The following is a 22555-nucleotide window of genomic DNA, read 5'->3' on the forward strand; positions in this document are numbered from 1 at the left end:
ATGCAAATTCTTCGTCTGTCAGCCAGTGAAGGAACATTTTGCAGATTGGTCCCTTCATTTTAACCAAATTGCAGAATTGCTCTTAGGAGTTTATTTCCATTTGTGAGTATTGATGTTGCACCTGTATTTGCTCCATGAGCTCCTCCATCGTGCTCTCTGAGTCAGAGTTCTCACATATTAATTTATAAATTTTCAAATTCGTAAATTTCATATAGCATAATACCGTTACAATAGAACACACTCTTTAAGTGTAAATTGGATTGATTTGTTATTTTCTTTTTGCATATAATTTTCAATCTGAGCTGTTATCCAAGGATTTTTTTTCATAAACCATAATTAATAAAACGTTTTTTACGGAACCAATATGATTGATTTTTTTTTTCAAAAACCATAAGAACCGTGGGGTTCCCACGGTCTCAACTTTTTTTTCTTTTTAAATAGATTTTTTTTCCAGACCGTGGGTTCCCACGGTCTCATTTTTTTTTTTTATAAACAGATTTTTTTTTAATTTTTTAATTTTTTGTATTAAAATATTAGAAATGTTGAATATATTTCTTTGAAAATAGATGAAATATAATATAATTTGATTTATTAGAAAGACTGCAATAAATAACCCGGATCAATATTTTTCAGGTCGGATTTTTCGCGGTTGTAAGAAAAATTAATATATTTCTTTATGTGTTATTAGATAAAAATAAAAATGCTTAGATTCTGAGTTATTGATCCCGGTTCAAAAGTCACTTCTAGGTAATCTAGAAAATATTGTGATCCTTCTAGGACATTTAATTTATAAAAAGTTATATCTATTTTGAGAATTCTTTTTTAATAACAATCATTAAATAACTTAAAAGTTTTTGTTTTTTTTCAAAAATAGATACAACTTTTCATAAATTAAATGTACTAGAAGGATCACAATATTTTCTGGATTACCTAGAAGTGACTTTTGAACCGGGATCAATAACTTAGAATCTAAGCATTTTTTTTTTTCTAATAACACATAAAGAAATATATTAATTTTTCTTACAACCGCGAAAAATCCGACCTGAAAAATATTGATCCGGGTTATTTATTGCAGTCTTTCTAATAAATCAAATTATATTATATTTCATCTATTTTCAAAGAAATATATTCAACATTTCTAATATTTTAATAAAAAAAATAAAAAAATTAAAAAAAATTCTGTTTTATAAAAAAAAAAATGAGACCGTGGGAACCCACGGTCTGGAAAAAAAATCTATTTAAAAAAAAAAAAAAAAAGTTGAGACCGTGGGAACCCACGGTCCTTGTAATTTTTGAAAAAAAAATCATTGGTTCCGTAAAAAACGTTTTATTAATTATGGTTTATGAAAAAAACCCGTTATCGAATGGGTAACGCTTCACCTTTTGTCACTAACTGCAATCTGCAAACGGAAACGCCAATTGGTGTTTCATACCCCACCATTCCACCAATTAACCAATCAACCAATCAAAATCCCTTCTTTTGATTCTACTAACGGGAAAGTGGTAGGATTCACAATAGGATTACGTGGAAGGTCACTATTTGTTGCACGTCTTTAAAACGATTACCGTAGGGCCCACCATGTTATCCTTTGTAGTTTGTATCATGCCACCGAAGGTGACGTGGTACGCTCAGCGCCACATTCTGGGTACAGCGGATCCGGTCCACTTGTTCAACTCAATTTTCTCAAAAAAGAAAAAGAACTTGTTCAACTCAGACCTTCCTCTCAATTTTCTTGAGTACCGGATATATCCAGTGCCATGGACCTAACCAAATAAATTTGTTGAAGTTTGGGCTGAAAATGGAGTGAATTTGGAGCGGATAATGCCAATAGCAAATTCATATTTGTTTGTAAATGAGTGATACAAATACGGAAAATAAATATATGTCAAAATATAAAATCAAATTCTCTTTAAACGAATACGGATACAGAGCGGATAATTCACGAATATGGATTAGGATACGAATACGAAACAAATAATTACCGGATAATCAAGTTATATGAATTTTAAGATACAAATATTAATTAATAAATAGATACAAAAATGAAAGAGGATACTGTTTATAAAACTGATAGTCTATGTTTTCAAATTAGAGATAATAATTTGGACTAATAAATGACCTCAGTTTAAAAGAAGAAGAAGATGTTTTGTCCAATTTTCGAATTATACGAATAGTCCCACTATTGTTATTAATAAGTGATCATCTTATATATAACACAACCTTTTTTAGGACAAAATTCACGTGGCTCTAGCAAATTGCCTTTTGGGATGAGTGAGAAGGCAAAGTGCATTTTCAAAAGGCACGCGGAGGAAAAAGTATCTAGATTAACCCAATTCGAGTATTTTCTAGGTTTCGGATATCCGCTTCGTTTATGAAATAAGATCTGCATCCGTATCCGAATTCGGATCAATTCAGAGAATTAGATAAATATTCAAATTCGAATCCGTTTATCCAAATTTGAATTTGTACCGGATACGTAGCAGATAATCTGAATCCGTTTTCGGCCCTAGTTAAAATATATTCATTGTATCTTATAAAATTGGTACCGTATCAGCATATTATTTACCTACATATCCATTAATTTATAAAATGGAGATGTTAACTTATAAAACATAAGCCGGCTAAGCCGATCTTTTGGAAGCCGAGCCGACCAGTCAAGCCGAGAAGCGCCATGAGAGCTACGTAGCAGCCAACGGACCCATACCACACCCTCGTAGACAAACCACATTAAATCCTCTGCGACACTTCCTCTGTGAACATTCGTGCAGTACTCATGTGTACTTCTACAGCTATTAGATAATAATAATAAATATTAGCGACACCACCTGTCGGAAACTTGCTACATGATATATTGCCTCTGCTTTCGCCGCAGAAATCCCTACTACGGATAAAAAGTGTGGACTGGAAGTAGAAGCCGACGAAAATCAAGTACCAATAAAGTGTTGAGACTTTTCCTCAACAAAGGACCACCATGCAAAATCAAATGGCTATTTTAAATTAATAGTTCCGTGCTTATAGTTAATTCTCAACATCAATCAATCAAGAATCTCTATATATCCGTAGAAATTCTCTTTCACCTTTTAAAAAAGAAAAAGGATCAGAAAGCCACATAGAGAGAGAAATTTGCTCTTTTGATGGCCGTTTCTTTTCCTTGCTCTCAACTTTCTCCTTCCATGGATAGAACTACTCAATGGTGAGGTTTAGTTAATTGCTAACAAGAAAAAGAATTTTAGAAATCTTGCTATGTAATTGTACCAAAAGTTTGTGATTTGTTTTCTTACATTGATAAAATTTTATTAAGTCTTCTGCACTTGTATATTTTCAGGGTTTTCTCGCAAGATATACCGATAGATTTGATTGTAGAAGTCGGCACATCATGTTTCCCTCTCCATAAAGTAAATATCTCTACTATCCTCTTTTGAATTTTAATTCTGTGAGAAATGAAATTTTAGATAGCATGAGTGATGTTTAATTAACTGAAACAGCTAATTAGTTACAAAATCAGCCTTGGAAACTACTCAGATAATTGTGCACTACGTACCCCTAAATGGCTAAATCCACTTATCCAACCAAAACATATAACCTCCATCACTATCAACCCATCACCAATATATCTAAGCAACTGGCTAGCTAGCTAATCTAGACCACAAAATATACCAGTTATCAAGTTTAACAACAAATTAACATTAAATGCCACACACACTGGGGACTTATATATGTTAGATATTCTAATTAAGTCAATAAATAGTTGAAATGGCCACCAATGGATCACTTCTCTGTATATATGTGCATTAATTTGTCTGAGTAAACCCTTAATTTCTATTTATTTGTACCAAATTTCTCCATGCAAGTTATTTAATTGTCAGCTGGATCTCAAATTTGACAGTTCCCGCCATCACTTTAGGACCAATATATAATTCTTTGATATTCATCTTTATGCGATTATTATACTCTTAAGTCTTGAAACTTTTGGTTTTAAATCGAAATTAATCAGGAAGCTTTAAAAAAAGAAGAGCAAAAATCCATTTTTTTATTTTTTTTTGTTATCTTTGGTGAGTGCATGTTGCACGGCACCTTTCTAGCTTCCTTGATTCTTAACGCACATTAATAATTCAGCTCATGATGGTCCCAAAAAGCGGGTACATCCGAAAAAAGGTTCACGAGGCAGCCGATCCGGCAGCCTTAGTACCGATCGACCTCTCTGACATGCCAGGTGGTGCCGAGGCGCTTGACCAGGCAGCCAAGTTCTGCTATGGAGTGAACTTTGAGATCACTGTGCACAACATAGCCTCGTTGCGGTGTGCGGCGGAGTACTTGGAAATGACAGAGGAACACGGCGAAGCAAGCCTGGCCTTGAGAGCTGAGGAATTTTTGGAGAAGGCCGCTTTGAAGACGCTGCCGGGTGCGGTTGCGGTTCTGAGATCGTGTGAGGAGCTCTTGCCGTATGCTGATGAAATCGGCCTCGTGCAGCGGTGCGTCAATGTTATTGGATTCAAGGTTAGTGTAGCAGATGTAGTATTGTTATTTGTCAGATGCAGTTTTGGTGAGGAATTTGTGATACCAAGATTATGAAATTGGCTAATCATAAAAAAAGAATTAGTGCATGCATTGTGGATTAAAGTTAAGAAGGTTTAAATTGCTTACTCTAAAGTGGATAAAATTAATTATATTTGGTTGGAACTTGTTACTTAAGTTATTAGAGGGGAAATTGAAAGATGGTTCTTGTTCCTTCAAACTTATTCTTCTTTTGACAGCTTATAGGCGAAGTATTAAGAAATTTACTCCGCCACTTACTCTACAACTAAACAACCACTCTAGGATTAATAAAAAGGAAATGGAATTTGTAACAAGGAAAGAAATATAAGAAGCATTATGGAGAATTGGAATTGCTAATTATTTAATTACACATGCTTTATATTTATAATTAAAGGAAAACTAACACACAACAAAAGAAATATATATATGATTGCTACTTTGCTAGATGACCAGACCGGCCACTCAATATTAACTAATTAACTAACTAATTGATATAATATTAGCAAATTAATATAACTCTAATTTCATTGGAATTCAGGCATGCAAGGAGGCAACCTTCCCGTCAAGATCTCCTGAAGAGTGGTGGGCCGCCGAGCTGTCAAACCTCTCCCCGACCTTCTTCGAGAAAGTTCTCACTGCCATGCAGTCCCGCTCCGCCTCCCCAAAAACCATTGCCACTGCCATTTCCACTTATACCAACCTTACACTCCCCACCAACACTACCTTAACATCTCACCACCGGGCCCACCTTGAGTCCATCGTCTCTTTCCTCCCACCAAATGACACTGCGGCCCTACCCATCAGTTTCTTTTGCTCGCTTCTTCGTAGTGCCATTGCCATCTCTGCGTCTCCTGCCTGCCGTGAAAATCTTGAAAAGAGAATTTCTTCTCTGCTCGACAATGCAACCATCTCTGATCTCATGACCATCACGCTCGATCCGTCAGGCGAAAGGATTGCTGATTTGGATAGTGTGAGGAAAGTAATTGCTGGATTTGTTGAGAGGGAAATGTCAGGTTCTGGCCGTGGCTTATCCGGGATTTTCTATGGTGGCGGTGCTGCTCTCTGCTCTACAGCCATGCAGAAGGTTGCTCACATGGTGGATACATTTGTTGCAGAGATAGCCACTGATGGAGAGATGCCGATTTCCAAGTTTGTTGGAATTTCTGGTGCCATACCTAAATTAGCTCGAAAATATGACGATGATTTGTATCGTGCTGTCGATATATACCTCAAGGTTGGTGTCATTTAATTAACTTAAATAACAATAGGTACACTGGTCTAAAATCATGTTAGCTCATATTAGGGGAAATCAAGATTTATAATAGTAATTATAAAGCTTGCAATGTACCGACAAGAAATTAGGGATTACCAGCATATTTTTTTTTCTCTCTTTTCTGTCCAATAACATATACTGCTTTTATTAAAACCAGGCGCATCCTGGACTCGATGAAATAGAGAGAGAAAAGGTATGTAGTGTCCTGGACCCACACAGACTGTCATACGAGGCCCGTCTCCACGCAAGCCAAAACAAGCGCCTCCCTCTCCAGATAGTCCTGAGCGCTCTCTACTACGACCAACTTAACGTCCGTAGCGGTAAAGAGGCCGTCAACATGGCTACACCACCACACCTGCCAGTAGCTGAGGCGGTGCGCACCCAAGCAAAAGCCGATGCTTCATTGGCACAAGAAAATGAAACACTAAGATCAGAGCTGGCACGCATGAAGATGCTTGTTTCTAATTTCGAGAAGGGAAGCGGGTCTAGTAGATATGTACACGCCGTGGCGGCACCATCAAAGAAGCCAACATTTTTCTCGTCATTCTCCAAGAAGCTTATCGGTAAGTTGAATCCTTTTAGACATGGATCCAAGGATACTTTGCATATTACTGATGATGTGTCTGTCGATGTGGCTGTGGCAAAGGCGCCAAGGAAAAGGAGGTTTTCAATATCTTAAACTTTTTTTGATATATATATATATATATATATGCCATATTTGGTGGTTGGAAGCTTTTGATGGAAGTTAGATTTAGCACTTGAAGGATTAACAGTGTTCAATCTAGCACCTATACATGCTCTTCGCAGATTTGGATGAATAGTTAATTAAGGCTACTGGAGGTGTTGTTTAATTATTTCTTTCTTATAATGTATATAGTGGATGTGAGATTAAGTTTATATTCGTGATCATGTCATGTAAGCCTTTTGTTTTTGCAATTTTTCTTCAAATGAAATTGAAGGTGATCGATGCTCAAATAAAAGAATCCACTTGTTGTTGAATTATTGATTAGTTGTATTAACCCTGTAGTGTAAATTTGCTATTTTGGGACCCCTTTGGTGGATTAGTTGGAGCAAGTGTAAGTCTTATGTCTAAGTTGGAGGTCAAACCAACCCAACATACTTTTAAACTTGCACCTAAATCACTTGAATTAGTGTTTTGAAATCATGAGTTGGAGGTCAAGTCAACCCAACATACTTTTAAACTCCTATGTATTCCTATGTATATCATATGTAATTAGTTGAGCTTTAAAATGTCTGATCCACTAATTACTAGTTTAATCTTAAACATATATACCCGAATTAATTTGCATTTTTATTAGCCCAGTATTTAGTGGTATTTACTTTAGCTTACAGTCAAACACAATGTTTGTAGCTGTTGGCAATAATTTGTCACAATAAGATGATTTTTTTTTTTTTTTTTTTTTGCATTACAGTATATTTTTAATTTTGAGAAGGATCAATATTACAGTTTGATATATCTAGTTCATCAATTAAATTTGCATTAGTATATTTCGACTGCTATGAAGAAAGCATTTAATAGATCATAAAAAATAATATATAATTGCTTGTATATTAATTTACATGTAGAGGAACATTTTAAGTGTGATAAATTTCATCCAAATTTGATGTACACCATGCAATATCATGCCTATATATATATGGTTACTGTATGCGACAAAGTTCATGCTATAAGTACTCACTATAATATTAATTATATATGGTTACCTTACCAGTACGTAGAAGACATTATTATTTTTACAGAGACTTAACCCAAAAGGAAGTAAAAAAAAGAAGCAAAAAGTATCACCGATAGGGCTGCTAATGAGTCGAGCGGCTCAATATTTCATAACGAATCAGACTTGAAATTGAAAAAAACCCAAATTCGACTCGGCTCGCTTTTGAAAGAAAAAAGTTCGGTTCGGTTCGACTCGATTCATGTAACACTTGGCTCGATTCAGCTCAGCTCGCGAGCCGGCTCATATTTTGAAACTCGTATCTCATTCTACTCGGTCACGTTTTCTTAAAACGGTCGGAAACTACATAGACGTTGTTTCGTCTTTTCTGTGTTATAGATTAATTTCTTGCTATTGTAGATGTTATTGACCAACGTATATTTTAAAATTATATTCCAGTTAATTAACTCAAATGTTTAAATCAGATTTTTATCAAATTTAAATGAAAGAACGTAACTTTGGTCCAGAAAAAAAAAGTTACTCTCAAAGAAAATATAAATGCATAAATTCGGTCCGAGAGTAGCGTGCGCGCACATATATTTATATTGAAATACAGTGATTTCCTGAAAATCAATGGTTATAAGAAAAAAAATCCAAAAAATAATAAAAAAAAATTATAAAATTATAAAATTATAAAATTTGATCTCCAAACATAATTTAATATGAAGATCAACTTGAACGGTTCGGATCGACGCTTTGAACTTTGAAATTGAAGATATAAACACGAAGTAAAACACTCACTTTACTTCACGAAGTACCATGGCCCGACTCTCTCTCTCTATATAGAATATTAAATACATAAAAAGTTATGTACGCACAATGTGTTTTTGAAAATAAACATATTGAAATTAAAAAAAAAAATACTCAAATACCTTATGAATTAAATGAATTGCTGGGATAATTAAATGGATAATTGTTGTAAAAAAACGACTGTTTAGGCCGATTAGTCATTGGCGGCTACTAAATTGTTACTGATTTTCTTGATTAATCAACCGATTATTTTCAAATTTCAAATTTCAAATTTTTTTTTAAATATTGAAATTTCAAATTTCAGCCCGAGCTTGGGGGCTTCCACGTAAAAGCGGGGGCGAGTCGGCTGAGCGGGAGCCCAAGCGTGAGGGCTGCCGCGATTAATTTGAAATTCGGAATTTGGAATTTGAAATTTGATAAAAAAATTAATTTGAAAAAAAAAAAATTTGGAAAAAATTAAAACTTCTTGATTGATTTTTTTTTTTAAAAAAAAAAAATTGTACAGTATGTGCAAGCTTGCGTGCAGAGGTGGTGCAATAAAAAGGGTTCAAATTTGCCAGAGATTATTTGAGAGATTTGTTCATTTAATTTATAACACAGAAAAGACGAAATAACTATGTAGTTTCTAACTGTTTTAAGAAAACGTGACCGTGTAGAATGAGATACAAGTTTCAAAATATGAGCCGGCTCGCGAGCTGACTCACGAGCTCGCGAGTCGAGCCGAATCGAACCAATTGTTTATATGAGCCGAGCCGAATCGAGCTTTTTTCTTTCAGAAGCGAGCCGAGTTAGAGCCGAATCATTTTGCTTATCTCAATGAGCTGAAATTTCGGTTGTTTCACTTGAGAGTAAAGCACATCCACTTTCATCTAGAATGGAAAAGATGAAGAAATAAAGAATACGAGTGTGGTTTTGATGGTTTATCTCCTCTGTACATTGTATATCACCTTGTTGGGGGCATTTATATCAATGAGGAAATTCTTCTATTTGATTTTTTTTTTTAAATACTTACAAGCATAAATAATAATTACTAATACAGCCCCCCTTGGCCCTTGGTGGACTTGTTTCCGAGATTTTTAAAAATACCCAAAAATATTATTATTTTAATTAAAATACCCAGCAAATCGCTGGATTTTTAAAAATACTCAGCCCGTGGATAAATTCCACGGGCCGAATTCCCCACTCCCCCCCTTGGATAAATTCCACGGGCGGAACCTTTTTTTTTTTTTTTTTTTTTTGCGCATTTTCATTATAAATAGAGGAGAGAGAGAGGTAGAGAGCTCAGATTTCATTCTGAAAGTTCTGAAAGAGAGGAAGGAGGAAGAGAACTGTTCAACTGCTAAATCAGGTTTTTTTACGCATTGTTGTTTACTATTCATTTACTATAGATGTATGTATGTACTGTTCATATACGTATTTACTGTACATTTACTGTTCATTTACTATTCATTTACTATTCATTTATTGTGCATATACGTATTTACTGTTCATGTACTGTTAATGTACTGTGCACATACGTATATACTGTTCATGTATTGTATTTACTGTTCATATAATGTTCATGTACGTATTCACTGTTCATTTACTGTGAACATACGTTTTTACTGTTCATATACGTATTTACTGTTCATTTACTATTCATTAATGTGCATATACGTATTTACTGTTCATTTGAAATCAGTAAACTTACAAAATATTTCCTTCTCCGAATGTAGTTTATTGGCCATGCCTATTGGAATTTCAATACATTTTGGAGGGAAATTCATTTTTGACCAGAATGGGGCACGTTACTCCAAACCTCTAGTAAATACGTATTGGGTTGATGAAAATTTCTCATTTGAGCAGTTGCAATCGCTTATTTATGAAGTGAGCGGCTACAATAGGAATCGTTGGGAATTACAGATTCAGGCCCGAATGGTCCATGCAGGAAGGTATGTCAGAATCGCATTGGGTGATGACGGGGCATTGAGAGGCCTGATCGCGCAGATTGTGCGGTCCGGTGACCCATTATTGGAAGTTTTTGCATGCAGAATTCGCGGAGAGTCAGTGGCTGGGAGTTCAGGCCAGAATTCGGTTGCAGAAAATGATCAACCAAATTATGAACCACACACTCCTTTTATCTCAATGCCAGTAGCAGAACCGGAAGCAGAAATATACCGTAATTCACCTCAATCTCCACCTTTTGTCCCACCACGAGTACAATCTCCACCTTTCATCTCACCTATATCCATGCATGGAGGTCCTTCATCCTTACCTGGGTCTGAACCAAGTTCTGACCCCAGACCGGCACCAGTACATGAAGATCCAAACGAGTCAGAATTTGAATTTATGAACGAGGTACCGGAGGAAAATTTGCAAACTGGGGATGAATGGGAGGAAGGAGACTGGGACATTAATGATGAAGGAGATGAAGAAGAATACACACAGCCCACTGTGAGACAAAATAGAGAGAATATGCCGTTAAGTCGCCGTTCTGAGACTCACCCGTTTGTAAACTTCAATGACACATCTGCTTTTCGAGAAGCAGACGTTTCTTACTACGGTCGTCGGATTGAATACAGGAGTGAGCTCGCAAAAGGCCAATACTTTCCTAACAAAAAACAACTGACCAAAAAGATCAGAGAGTACCATGTTGACAAGAACAAGGAGACATATACGAAGAGAAGTGACACATCCCGGCTGGAAATTAGATGCAGCACTTCGGGTTGTCATTTCAAACTGAAGGCAAAGGCAACAAATGCAGGAGATACATGGATGATAACCGAGCAAGACACGCCTCACACTTGCACGTCTGAGTACACCAGGACCGACCATGCACAACTGACGGCATCAATAATCGCAGATATCATCGAGAGCGGCATTAAGGAAGACCCCACTATGAGCATCCGGAGTGTGGCACATTGTGTGAGGGTTAGGTTTGGTAGTATAACCCCTAAGTACAACAAACTCTGGAGAGGTCGTGAGATTGCAGTTGCCCGTCAATTTGGGAGTTGGGAAGAGTCGTACAACTTTATGAAACTATTGCTTATCGAGATATGTGATAAGAATCCCGGCTCGAGGCACGATTTTTGGACCAAGCCGAGCTTCGATAGAAATACAGGACTGGTCAAGCAAGGTGTTGTGGAATTCGTGGCCGTGGCATGGGCTTACGGACCATGCATCACCACATTTAATTACTTGAGACCGGTCATCAGTATAGATGCAGCCTTCCTTTCTGGGCGGTATGAGGGCATACTTTTGATGGCTTGCGGCTATGATGCCGAGAACCAATTGATGCCTCTAGCATTTGCAATTGTGCACAAGGAGAATGAAGAGAATTGGGGTTTTTTCTTACAATGGCTTAGAATGAATTTTTCAACCGGAATGACATATCTGATGATGACTTTGTAGAAAACCCCTACGGCTATGGATTGAGGAAAAAAAAGGTTGATGTGCAGACGCCTACGGCCAAGACTAAGGCCAAGACTAAGGCCAAGACCAAGGCTAGCACGTCGTCTGTTGTTACTGACCTTTGTCAACCTCCGACGATGACTTTGTTCCATGTACGTTCAAGCCATATTGTAAGAAATAGTATGTTGTTAAGTTTGTTTGGAATTGAGATTAGTTTGAATTTTTGAGTTTGAGGTTTGTATGAACTTTATTTTATGTTGTGAACTTAACAAGTGATATTAGTTTGAGGTTTGTATGAACTTAATTATTGAGTTTGAGGTTTGTATGAATTTTAGAGGTTTGTATGAATTTTTTTTTTGCGAGGTTTGTATGAACTTATTTATTTATTTTTTTTGGGCGGGGTTTGTATGAACTTATTTTAGGGTTTACGCTAAAATATAACGAAACATGAAACTATAAAAAAAAACATAACAAAATATAATAAAACATAACTGAAAACTACACTGAACTACAAAAAACAAAATAAAACGAGGGAACTGTAAAAAAGAACTCCACTATCCAGAAGCATACCAGCGGACCCCGGTAGAACCACATCTGCTGATCATCCACTACAGTCTGCGGAAGCAGCTCCTGAGTGTATAAATCTTCGTACGGAGTCCATATCACCTGCGTGTCACCCAGACTCTGGATCTGACCTCGAACCACCCTGATACCTATTGGCTTCCCGTGAGGCTGGTTGGTGTACTCGTGATGTCCATACCATTTCTTGCCAAATGCCGGGCAATTTGCACCATCCGGTTGTCCCCAATCGGGCGACACATTCGGCTCAGGTACCCCCACCGGTAGTCGTGACCATGACCAATGCTGCAGTAGAAGTACCGGCCCGTACATATTCTTACTTTTTGGCTGTAATTTAAAGAATATTAGCCATCAGGGACAAGTTATATAATTAAAATAAGACTATAGGTGCACGACAATAGCATACTGACCTTACAACTCTGGCACAAGTTGTAGTAAAGATGCGCGAGGACTGCCCCACCCCAGTTGTACTTTCTTGACCCTTCAAGGTCTCGCAACAGCTCTAGATAGCACATCGGAATGCTATCACCATTTGAATCAGCGAACATGACAGAACCAAACAAGTCCATCACGAAGCCTCGTGTGTATCTGTAATGTCAAAATTACAAAGCAACTTATTTTTTGGCATAAAATATAGTGCAAAATAAATATATGTAGAGTAGTTTGTATGAGTACCTCTCAATCTCGAGCTGTGTCGAACCCCAATGCAGACCTGCCCGAAACAGAGTTCGGAGCTTTGTCATCTTCAAAGCGTATCTGGACTTTCCACCATTATCCCGTATACTTGGCTGCGCTCCCAACAGCTCTGCGAGCCGGGCATTAATCGTCCTCTCCTCAGCTTCAGTGGGGTCAGATATGCCACCAACGGGCACACCCTGGATGGGCAAACCCCATAGGGCACTAACGTCCTGGAGAGTCACTGTCATCTCTCCGAATGGTAAGTGAAACGTGTGCGTCTCGGGACGCCATTGCTCCACTAGTCCTGCAATAAGGGACGCATTGATGGCCTTGGTCTCTGACTCCATGATATCGACCAAATGGTGCAACCCCAAATTTCGTAGATACGGGTCCATCAGCGAGTAGTACTGCATACCATAGTACCGACTCCTGGCATCTAAAATGTCCTCACTCTGCGTTGAAAAAAAGTAAACAACATAAGAACTTCAAAATACGAGAACTTGGCACAATTTAAATTTAAAAGTAAAAATAATCACATACCTCTCGGGATGCCATGCAGACTCGGTGCTCCGTGTGACTCATCCATAACATAGGACTGAAATGTTCTGTGCTATTTGCGGGAATGGGCTCATCAACAGGGTCGGCTGGTGGTGCTCTCCTAGGCCGTCCCCTGGCCATCCTATGTTTAAAAAAAAATAAACGTGCTACAATTGGCTTAAATGAGGCTAATATGAAAAAATATGTGCAAGCTATCACTATACCGATGCTAAATTGGTATTGATCAATACAGGTCAATTGATCTTTATTAAACTGGTGCTAGGCTAGAACTGAATGCAACAATATATATTTATGCTGGTACTAAGTCTGTTACTGATTTAATCTCACTGGTACAAGGTCTGGTTTTGAATGTAACAGCATATTTATACAAAAATTCTGAGAGAACTCATACTAAAAAAGAAAATATTAAAGTAAGCACCTTATGAAATGTTGCTAGTTCTCGGGTTGGCCTTCGCGCAATTCTTTCAGAAAGGGAGGGTACGAGCACAACTATAATTAGTAAAAACCGACAAATCAAAAGGTGCTTATTGGTGTATAAATTTCAGAAGATTTAAACTGTATGTAAACAATTAAAGCAAGTAACGCACAACAAAATAAAAATTAAATGGAATTGACATAAAAAAATTGAATGCCACAAGAAAGCTTTATTTTATAATTTTTTAAAGATGTTTCAAAAAGGTTAAAATAAAATGCATAAATATTATGATGCATAATACTTTATATGATCATTTTTTTTGTAATAAGCCTATTACTCTCTTAATTGAGCTCTATTATTAACCAGTCCTATGCAGTAACCACATTCATACAATTAAGCCTTATTACTCTCTTAATTGGAATAAGGCTTCATTCATTACAATGCTAGATGTATATACACCAATAACAATTGCTTATAGGTAATGTGGATCAAATGAAGAAAAAAAAAGTTTACCTTGATCAATTTCCATATTCATACATTACATTCTAATATTGACATAACTATATGTACATACTCCAATTATTATCGAGCCCAATTCTCATATGCCATATTATAATTACCTTAATCAATTTCCACATTTGCACATTATCAGATCCTAATTTTCACATTTTCAAGTGAAGATTTTCATTTCGATATCAACACAGGTCCAGCCGGGAAAATCAACAACCCGCACTAGACAATTTCCACATTTCCAAGCAAAAGGGTGTACTCAACACAGGTCCAGCCGGGAAAATCAACAACCCGCACTAGACAATTCATAAATGCCCAAATTAGCTCATAAAATCCAATAAGGATCAATTCATCATACGACAAACATACGTCATTTCAACAATTAAAAATGATTTCAAATATTTATCCGTTATAGTGCGAATCACAATGAGCTAAGAACAAGAGGGAAGGAAAGCCCGTACCACGGCAATGGCTACGCCTCGTCTCTCAACCCTTCACAACTCACCGATAGTGGGACGTACGGCCGTCGGCAGTGGCGGTGAGGCGGACCTGCTGTGGGGCTTCACGGAGACGAAAATATTGATGTAGAGGAACCGTGCTATAGAAGAGGGAGTGGAGCAGAGGGAGAGAGGCGCCAGGGAGCGGAGCAAAGGGAAGAGGCACGGAGACAGAAGGCGGAGCAGAGAGACAGAAGCGGCGGAAGGGAAGGGGTCGTTTTAATTTAACACCCCGGACCGTGGATATTTTCCACGGGGCCAAAATTAAATCCCGCCCGTGGAAAATATTCACGGGGCAGATCTAAAAATCCCACCCGTGGAATTTATCCACGGGGTGGGTATTTTTAAAAATCCAGCGAATCGCTGGGTATTTTAATTAAAAGAATATTATTTTTGGGTATTTTAAAAAATCACGGGACTTGTTTCGAGGCGCATGTCCCTTGATTCATTGCACATATGGGTGAAAAAAGCACGTCATATATTCATACTTTAAATTGTGTTATTTTATCAACTATACTATATATATATTGTTTGTTTTAATATTCAATTTGAAATATATAACTTCATCTGGCTCAGTATTATTATTCTGTATGCTTATATTACTTGACTTTACGGAATTATATGAGTGAGAATTTTTAAAATAACGTTCTATATTTTAAGCAAATAAATTGCAAGAAATTTGAGTTTCCCATCTAATTCAGTCCATTTCGATTGAGTCATCCGATTCCGACTACATGGACATCGTGTTTATCCTGATTCCGATTACCTCAATCTTAAAATAAAAATGGGATAGTATCTGCGAAAATAAAAAGTGATTATCCGCGAGGGTATACCGATATACAAGTGATTTTCTATTAGCAACAGTAGTATCTACGACGGTATACCAACAGTATCCCTCGTGAATACTGTCACATTCTGCTGCCCGGTTTTAAAGTCAACAAATGGTCAAATAATATGCCACTAGTTTTCTTGTGCAGTGTATTTTGTATTGCAAAATATCATTAGAAAAATATGACTTTTATCACGATTAATTGCAATGTATATATCACTACTTGTGTGACAAAATTCATGCAATACCTAGCTACTTATAAATTAAAATCAAAACCTTTTCTATAAAACGTCATTATTTTCTAATTAAAATAGAGGAGGGTTCAAATGCCTTCATGTTTTTGTGCCTCCGTCATGCCTCCATCTCTCTCCATTATTTTCAAAGTTCAAACAGTCGATCCGAACCGCTCAACCTAACCTCCATACTAAAATATGTTTGGAGACCGAATTTTATATTTTTAGGAATTTTTTTACTATTTTTTTAGATAGGTAAAAAAATACTGTTTTTAGATGGTTCAGATTTACTGATTTTGTACCTATCTAAGAAAATAGTAAAAAAATTCCTAAAAATATAAAATTTGGTCTCCAAACATATTTTAGTATGGAGGTTAGGTTGAGCGGTTCGGATCGACTGTTTGAACTTTGAAAATAATGGAGAGAGATGGAGGCACGATGGAGGCACAAAAACATGGAGGCATTTGAACCCTCCTCATTAAAATATATGCTAAATTATTGATTTTCACAATCCATACAAAAGTAAGAAACTAAATAGGACTATATATTATATTGAAAACAAATTTATTTTGAGAAAAATAAATCAAAACCAAATTGTTATTAATTAATCAATTACAAATGAGATGTTGGAGAAGAACTAAAATATGATATTATTTGTTCCTTCCACTTCGATTTAGCAAATATGGAGTTTTTGATCCGTGAGACTACTATTTTTGGATCAACATTTTAGTAAAATAAATAAATAAGAAGAGGTATATCTTTAATTTATGTAATTAATTTTTACTTTAAATCCAATTGACATAATGACATCTAGTTGTTTTCTACGTTCTTTCTTTTTGTGCTTTTAAAGATTTCAATCTAATTTGATTTGTTTGTTTTTGTTTTTTAGGTGACAAGAATAATCAGAAATGTATTTTGACTTCCAAATACATAGATTGTAACCCTCAACCTTACAAAATTGTACCTAACAGAAGTAGTAATTGGTGGTGGAAGCTTTACTTTAGCAAACTCCTCTCAGCTGGTTGTTCTGTTCTGTGATAGAAGACTTGTTCTTAATAACAAATTGCATCATATCAGAAGATGGTATCATTTCTAATACAACATTCAAGTTCTTGTCATTGGAAGAATGTACTTATTTATGCTTTTAATAAGGTGTAATATTTTATAGGGCATTATTACCAGATTCAACTTTAATAAATATTTTTTGTTCTATTTATTAAAAGAAATATTTCAATGCAAACCAAATTCTATTTAACTTCAAAAAAACACAATGAGAAGGTTTATCCATGCGGAATGCTTAAATTATTTCTTATTAATTATTAACACTCAATTTTTTTTTTGTCATATATAAATCTAGGATTGAGATTTTATTGTCTATTTGTCTTGTACACGTTCGGTTTTATTTTTGTGGTTATCTTTTGCAAATGAAATTGGGGTTATTTTCAGATAGAAGATTAATCTTATTTGTTAATTTATCATAGCAAATTTAATTAATTCTAATAGATTCCAGCTTCTTATTTTCAATTGAATTTTTTTTTTTTTTTTTTTGCAGACATCAAGAGAATGAAATATTCTAACGATTTCTAGATTCTTGACATTTTGACAAGAATTAAAGAGTGAGTCTATGGTACTATGCATATCACGGGTTGTTATATGCATATCACGGGTTGTTACCGTGCTACGGCTCTATATTTGAGTTTTCAAATTCTAACGGTCGATCTGAACCGTTCATCTTGTTCTTCATATTAATATGTGATTGGAGACCAAATTTTACATTTTTTGAAATTTTTTTACTATTTTTTTTTATATTTAGAAAATCACTTAATCTGAAAATTCTGGACCATCCAAAAACAGTGATTTTCAATAAATCTAAAAAAATAATAAAAAAATTTCAAAAAATGTAAAATTTGGTCTCCAAGTACATATTAATATGGAGAACAAGATGAACGGTTCGGATCGACCGTTAGGATTTGAAAACTCAAATATAGAGCCGTAGCACAGTGCGGATTGGCTAATCCGCATTCAGGGTAATTTTAACCCTAAAACCCAAATTAAACCTTCTCTCTCTCTCTCTCTTCCACCATTCCCCATTTCTAAGTGAAATTCGTCCAAGAGAGAAGGAAAAGATCCCGTGAGTTTCCGTTTCGTTCAGACTCCCGATTGTTGCGAGAAATCGAGTCTGGAACCGAGAAAGCAGCCGAGGATCTCTCCGAACCCTTCTAATTGGTATTTCTTTCTCTCCTTGTTACTTTCGAAACCTCGAATTTTCTCGATTTCTCGGATTCTCGTTTTAAACCCGAGATTTGTGCTCGAATTGCTCGAGGACTAGTTCCTCTACACTTCTTACTAGTTTGTTTGTCATTCTTTTTCCCGATTTCTTCCGATTTATGAAATCTGATTCTAGGGTTTCGTGCCAAAATTGAAAGTTGGCATAATCGTGATTTGATTTGCTTAACCCGACCAATTAGACTTGTAATCGGTAGGGTTGCCTCCTGATCGTGAATTTTTAGAACATTTAACGGCTGATTTGAGATTTTGACCAAATTAGGGTTAACCAAACGGTGAATTGAATTGATCCGAGAACCAAAGTAGTGAAACAGTGATTGATGGTTACCAAAGTGAAATAGTATAAGGCTAGAGGGCCTAGATGAGATTTTGTGTGGTTTTAGAGGATTTTGGTAAGAAATAATGAACCGAACGAATTGATACCAAAAACATAGGAATTGATTAGAGAAGGTATAAGCCCTAGAAGTAACTCGAATAAACCTCTCGATCCTGAACCAATGTTAAAACCAAGTATACGCATAATATAGGTGTAGGCTCGGTCGAGCAAGAACTTGCGAGACAATACGAGACGTCCGATCCTTAGCTTAAGCGGTACGCTCGTCAAAAAGGTGCGGGATTCTTGGACTTGTTTGATACTTTATTTTCAGGAATTAAACTGTGTATTCGTTTTGTCATGTTGAATATCATTGATTGCATCTGAATTGTGTAAAGCATTTGCATAGCCCAATCAAATTAAACTCGAATTGATATGACTTGAGTGATTTTGCATACTGGTATGGTTATAGGTTATGTCGATCTATTGTGATCTGATTTTGATTTAAAGTCACCACGAGTGGAATTGATATGTGTGTGAATGGATTTACGAAGTTAAGCACTTGGATCCAATTAATTTGCCAAGTCGGGCTGTATGCTGACTTGGATTCCCAGGATCCTAAATGGCCTTAGGTGAACGGCCCTCGATATTCCCAGTACCGGTTGGGACGAGGGAGGGTGATTATGTTATGAGATGTGTGATTGGAAATCGTGGTTGACTTGTGTAACGTCTATGGCTCGGTAGCATTTTCCTACGTGTTAATGCATTTGAACGGTCGATTGAATATGACGAATATTGGAAACGATTCTAAAGTGGATTTTCTTTACATGATTTGAACCAGACCTTAATAAACTGTTAAGCCAAGCGGTTGCAGATGGGTGTCAGATAAAGGGTCCAGCGGTTGGCCATCTGTAGGTGTCAGTAACCCTACAGATGTGGGTTTGATAAAGGTTCAGCTCGAAAGAACATCTGTAATTGCTACAAGCCCTACTGAACTGAGTTAGGAATCGAGTTAAGCCAAAATATATGTTGTGTTTGAGATTCATCTTGGAAATTCCGTAAACTGTGTTTCAGGTTGATTAACTGTTGTCAAGTAGTGGCATTCTGTTATTTATGTTTTCTTATATAACTGTTTGCATTGTTGTTGTTTGGGTTTCATTATTGAATATAGAGTTTGATTGCAAGTCCAATAATTCAAATGTGGCAAATTCGCACTGAGAATTTATTCTCACCCCCACCTTCCCCGTTATTTTACAGGTATTGGTGCGACTGATTCCGGAGAGGCACGAGAGTAGTAGGCCTTAGTAGCTTACCAGTATATGACCCTAGATATCTTTTGTTGTATAGATTTAGGGTAGGCCTCGTGGTTGGTATCCGGATGAGATACTTTTGTTGTATTATATGCTGACCAGACTGTGTACTCTGATATATATATTAGAAACTTGTTTGAATTGCTTGTTGTTTGGTTTGAAATGTGAGTAGCCTTGTAAGCATACACGGCGTTGTATGCTTACGGCGGGGGACTGTTACGACCCGTGGCCGCGGGGTGTGACAGCTCTCTTCGGTGGTATCAGAGCTCAAGGTTTAAACCCTAACCAGACTGATAGGATACGTGAGTGGGGTACGTTATACTTCGGGTCGTCACGGCTAACGACTTGTTCGTTCTATGAGATAAGTATATGCAAATCTAATGACTATTTTCTTCTTATTTAAGAATTATGGAAGGACGTCGAGGTAGGGGACGACCTAGAACCAGGAACCCACTGAACGAACCGATCATTAATGCGAGCGAGGCCGGATCTGCAGGGCCTGAGGTCCAGAGAGTTGATCTTGGACCTGGAGGTGCGCAGAACCGGGACCGAGATCTAGACGATAGGTTGATCGCGGCTTACGAGAGAGGTCGCCAAGCAGAAAGACGTGAGGTGGCACCGGAGGCTCCCCGAGGAGGTCCGGAAGATTTTAGGAGGTTATACGACTCCTTTATGCGCCTTAATCCACCTCGGTTTAATGGCACTGGTGAGTATGCCCCTGCTGAAGAATGGCTCGCGAGCGTGAGTGCGAAGCTAGTTCTATGTAGAGCACCAGAACAAGATATGGTGGAGCTGGCAGAGCAGCAGTTAGAGGAGGGTGCGAGGTTCTGGTGGGATGGAGCCCGACGTAGTTATGTCGGGGAGGAGGCCAAGATTCCGTGGGAGTGGTTTGAACTGCAGTTCACTCGACGGTTTTTGAGTAACATCCAGCGAGAGGCGCTGCGGAGGAAGTTCCTAGACTTAAAGCAGAGTGGGCGAGCAGTGGCGGAGTATAACAATGAGTTCCTTGCCTTGTCCAGGTACGCGATTGATGTGCAGACTGATGTGGTGAGATACCATAGGCAGTACCTGGATGGACTGGATGGAGGGATATCGATGATTGTGGATACCCCTATGGCTACTGAGTTGCAGGCCATGATGGATCACGCTGAGCAAGTGGAGTTGCACAGCAAGAGAAGGAGGTCGGAGATGACAGAGAGAAATGTCAAGCAGAGGGAGGACCAAAACCGACGGTTTAGGTCAAGGGGAGGACCGTCGACAGCTAGACCACCCCCGAGACAGTTTATGGCACCTAGACCCCCTCCGAGGCAGATAGCAGCACCGGTACTCCGGCCGGGCTTCGTTTCTGTGTGGTGCCGTTCATGCAACCAAGCACACTCTGAGATCGATTGCAGACGCCGCAACCAAGCGTGTTACACCTGCGGCAGCATGGAGCATTGGGCAAGAGAGTGCCCGAATGCGGCACTAGGGTTCCAGAGGAACGGCGGTGGCAGAGGGCCCATGGGACGTGGATCTGGTAGACCACCATTCCGTGGTCGAGGTGCGTCACAGACCAGCGGAGGCAGGATTGGAGGTCGAGTGGCTGCCCACGCACTCGGCATAGCAGATGTTGCATATGACGCAACGAGGGCTCTGGAGGAAGGTGAAGGCTCGCAACCATCTGATTCTCGAGCTGATGTGATGACAGGTATACTTTCTATCTCGGATGAGAGTGCCTATTGTTTGATAGATACTGGATGTAGCCATTCCATTGTATCGAAGGCTTGGGTAGAAAAGTATAACTGGTCAACTGAAACCAATAACCAAGTCCTGAGTGTCCAAACCCCTTTCGGTTCGACTGACCGAAAAATAACCATATGCCGAAACCGAAAAGTCAGAGTTGATGGAAGGGATCTCGAGATAGACCTGTTGGTTATGGAGATCACGGGTTACGACGTTCTATTGGGGATGGATTGGTTAACAAGACATGCCGCAACGATCGACTGTCCGCACCGCAGGATTTGTTTTGTGACCGCAAAAGGTGGTATGTCGTGCATGCTGAACTGTAGGAAGGTTGGAGGGTTGATACCGTGCATCTCGGCTGTGGAAGTTAGGCACCTGATCGATTCAGGGTGCACTGCATATCTGGCAGCAATAGTGTACACTGATACGGAAGTTCCTGAGATGAATACGATTCCAGTGGTGTCGGAGTTCGTGGATGTGTTTCCGGAAGAAATAGTCGGATTACCACCGGAACGAGAAGTGGAGTTTGGCATAGAAGTGGTACCAGGTACGACACCAATTTCAAAGAGTCCGTATCGTATGGCTCCTGCAGAATTGAAGGAACTCAAGGCCCAATTAGAAGAGATGCTGGAAAGCGGGTTTATTAGACCGAGCACATCTCCATGGGGTGCTCCGGTGCTGTTTGTGAAGAAGAAGGATGGTACCTTGCGGTTATGTATCGACTACCGTGAATTGAACAAGGTGACCGTCAAGAATAGATACCCGTTACCCCGAATCGATGACTTGTTTGATCAGCTGCAAGGATCTTCGATCTACTCCAAGATAGACTTGAGAACGGGGTACCACCAGCTGAGAATACGTCCGACTGATGTGGAGAAGACAGCCTTCCGAACGCGCTATGGGCATTACGAATATATGGTGATGCCGTTCGGGCTAACGAAC

General features: G+C 38.0%; 2 protein-coding genes across 2 annotated transcripts; one reads left to right on the top strand and one right to left on the bottom strand.

The window, feature by feature from the left end:
* Positions 1-2917: 2917 nt before the first annotated feature.
* Positions 2918-6812, top strand: RPT2 (Phototropic-responsive NPH3 family protein). The gene is made up of 5 exons (XM_078324928.1): positions 2918-3194; positions 3327-3396; positions 4118-4498; positions 5076-5771; positions 5968-6812. The coding sequence occupies exons 1-5, from the start codon at positions 3136-3138 to the stop codon at positions 6487-6489; spliced, it is 1728 nt and encodes a 575-aa protein (XP_078181054.1). The 5' UTR covers positions 2918-3135; the 3' UTR covers positions 6490-6812.
* Positions 6813-12181: 5369 nt separating this feature from the next.
* LOC144575169 (serine/threonine-protein phosphatase 7 long form homolog) lies at positions 12182-13618 on the bottom strand. Its single transcript, XM_078325286.1, has 4 exons — positions 13481-13618; positions 12938-13392; positions 12673-12850; positions 12182-12589 (listed from the first exon to the last, which is right to left on the bottom strand). The coding sequence occupies exons 1-4, from the start codon at positions 13616-13618 to the stop codon at positions 12182-12184; spliced, it is 1179 nt and encodes a 392-aa protein (XP_078181412.1).
* Between the last annotated feature and the right edge of the window lie 8937 nt (positions 13619-22555).

This window comes from Carex rostrata, chromosome 23 (genome assembly GCF_964058835.1).
Source record: "Carex rostrata chromosome 23, lpCarRost1.2, whole genome shotgun sequence".
NCBI classification, from domain to species: Eukaryota; Viridiplantae; Streptophyta; class Magnoliopsida; order Poales; family Cyperaceae; genus Carex; species Carex rostrata.